A 2,120-nucleotide genomic window follows, 5' to 3' on the forward strand; every position below is an offset into this window, starting at 1 on the left:
CAGCAGTTTCAGAACCCCTCCGGCCATGATCATCGGCCATTCACCGGAATCCTAACCAAAACGGTCAACTATTGTTTGATAACATTACATAAACACACTGAAAATGATCGGCGCTGGATTTAGAATATTGTGCAGACTGTTTATGTAAGAACTCACCATTTTCATATACTCTATGATTCACTTCTGATTCTCTCCTACTTCATCAACTTGTTTATGGCATATCAGCTTTCCTCACTTACTCATTTACACTGACGTTGTCAACTGCTAAATAAGACCACTTGAAACTGATGTTAATTGACCATTATTACACTAACCACAAGAGATTAGCTCCACAGTTACATTATTAATCACAGCTCACTCTATAAAATGCTGCTTCCATGAGACTGTGAAAAACACACAAACTTACGCAGCTCTTTCTTGTTCTTTTGAGTTCATACAACTCTCCTTTGTTCTCTCAATTTGCTTGTCTTTGTTTTCTTCTTCTCCTACTTTGAACATGGCATTTCTATCCTTTGCTGCGTGTTTATTTTTCTTCTTCGCCAACGTTTTGGCACTCATTGATCCAACCCGTTTTAATGCGGTCGTATCATTAGACGGATCGGGGGATTTTAAAAGTATCAGTGAAGCTGTAGCAGCCGCTCCGAACAACTCCAATACACGATTTTACATTCGTGTAGCCCCTGGCACTTATCGTGGACATCTTGAAATTCCACCAAACAAGAAATTTATTGCTTTGATTGGCGATAATGCACTCACAACCATTATCGTCGACAATAGAAGCCACGGTACTGGATTCAAGACTTTTGACTCAGCAACCTTAGGTAATTACTCGTGTTCGTAAGAATTTATTTCAGCAAAATCAATTTTACCCTCCAATGTTAATATTTAACTAAAAAAACTTTGAACCCATGTCACAGTTAATTTTTTCTTTTAAATGAGTCTTTTGTTGACATAATAGTTTATATAATAATATTGTTTAAATCCTTACTAATTTCTTTATTTTTATTTGATGCAGTGGTGAAGGGTGACAATTTTATGGCCCAAAATTTAAGTTTTGAGAATTCTGCCGAACCTCAAAACGGTCAAGCAGTTGCTATCCTTGACCGAGCCAAATTCACTACTTACTTCCAGTGTAGATTCTTGAGTTTCCAAGACACCCTATATACAAAGGGAATAAACCAATTTTTCAAGAACTGCGATATATACGGAACCGTAGATTTTATTTTTGGAGATGGACTTGCTGTGTTTCAAGACTGTAACATATATGCTCGGTTACCGTTGAATGAAATCACAGTCACCGCACAGTCCAAAGATCAATCATGGTTGAAAAGCGGCTTCTCCTTTCAGAACTGTACCGTCACAGTTTCTCCAGAAATAGCTTCCAGAAAGGCCGATGTCAAAATTTTTCTTGGTCGACCCTGGAGACAGTATTCAACGGTTGTGTTCATGGAGTCATTTTTGGATGACAACGTGCAACCACAAGGATGGGAATTGTGGGAAGGAGTACCAGTAAACAACCTCTTTTATGCTGAGTTCAATAATCGAGGTCCTGGTGCCGACACAACCCATCGAGTTAATTGGCCAACTTTTCATATACTCAATAAACAATTAGCAAGAAATTTTACCGTAGAAAATTTTATCAACGGGTCAGATTGGTTGCCCGAAACACATGTACCCTTTAGAACTGGACTTGATGGTTAATGAAATTGGCTTGGTTTGGTATGTTTTTAACAATACAAAACTCTTAATTGATCTAAACCAGTAGACTATAATGTATACTGTGAACATATGTGGGAAAAAAAATAATGTTTACTGTGACTACACAATTTAACCAAACCAACTCTATCATAAATAAATTGGTATTATTTCCATGTTTTGGCCGTAAGCCACAAAAAATGTTTTTTAACTTAATTTTTCTCTTTGTTTTAAATATTATTTTGAACCGATTAAAAAATCAAATTTATTATATTTTTATGTAAGAAAGAATGGATATGTTTTCTTTTTCTTTCTTTCCTGAGAATAATTAATTATGATTTTGATGTAACATGCATTTAAAATATATACAATGATTTTTTTATTCAATTATACAGAAATATTATTTAATTAAAAAAAATATTTGT

The 2,120-nt window shown here is 35.0% G+C and overlaps 1 protein-coding gene across 1 annotated transcript; it reads left to right on the top strand.

Annotated features, from left to right (window-relative positions):
• Positions 1-413: 413 nt before the first annotated feature.
• Positions 414-1,716, top strand: LOC111776267 (putative pectinesterase/pectinesterase inhibitor 7). The gene is made up of 2 exons (XM_023655676.2): positions 414-821; positions 1,016-1,716. Exons 1-2 carry the CDS (start codon positions 497-499, stop codon positions 1,699-1,701), a joined length of 1,011 nt encoding a protein of 336 aa, XP_023511444.2. The 5' UTR covers positions 414-496; the 3' UTR covers positions 1,702-1,716.
• Positions 1,717-2,120: the final 404 nt, after the last annotated feature.

This window comes from Cucurbita pepo, chromosome 15 (assembly GCF_057944985.1).
Source record: "Cucurbita pepo subsp. pepo isolate OVF chromosome 15, ASM5794498v1, whole genome shotgun sequence".
NCBI classification, from domain to species: domain Eukaryota; kingdom Viridiplantae; phylum Streptophyta; class Magnoliopsida; order Cucurbitales; family Cucurbitaceae; genus Cucurbita; species Cucurbita pepo.

Excerpts from the sequence above, each read along its gene's own strand:
- LOC111776267 (XM_023655676.2), top strand. The coding sequence starts at position 497 with ATGGCATTTCTATCCTTTGCTGCGTGTTTATTTTTCTTCTTCGCCAAC. Across the intron at positions 822-1,015 it reads TTTTGACTCAGCAACCTTAG|TGGTGAAGGGTGACAATTTT; the intron begins GTAATTACTCGT and ends TATTTGATGCAG.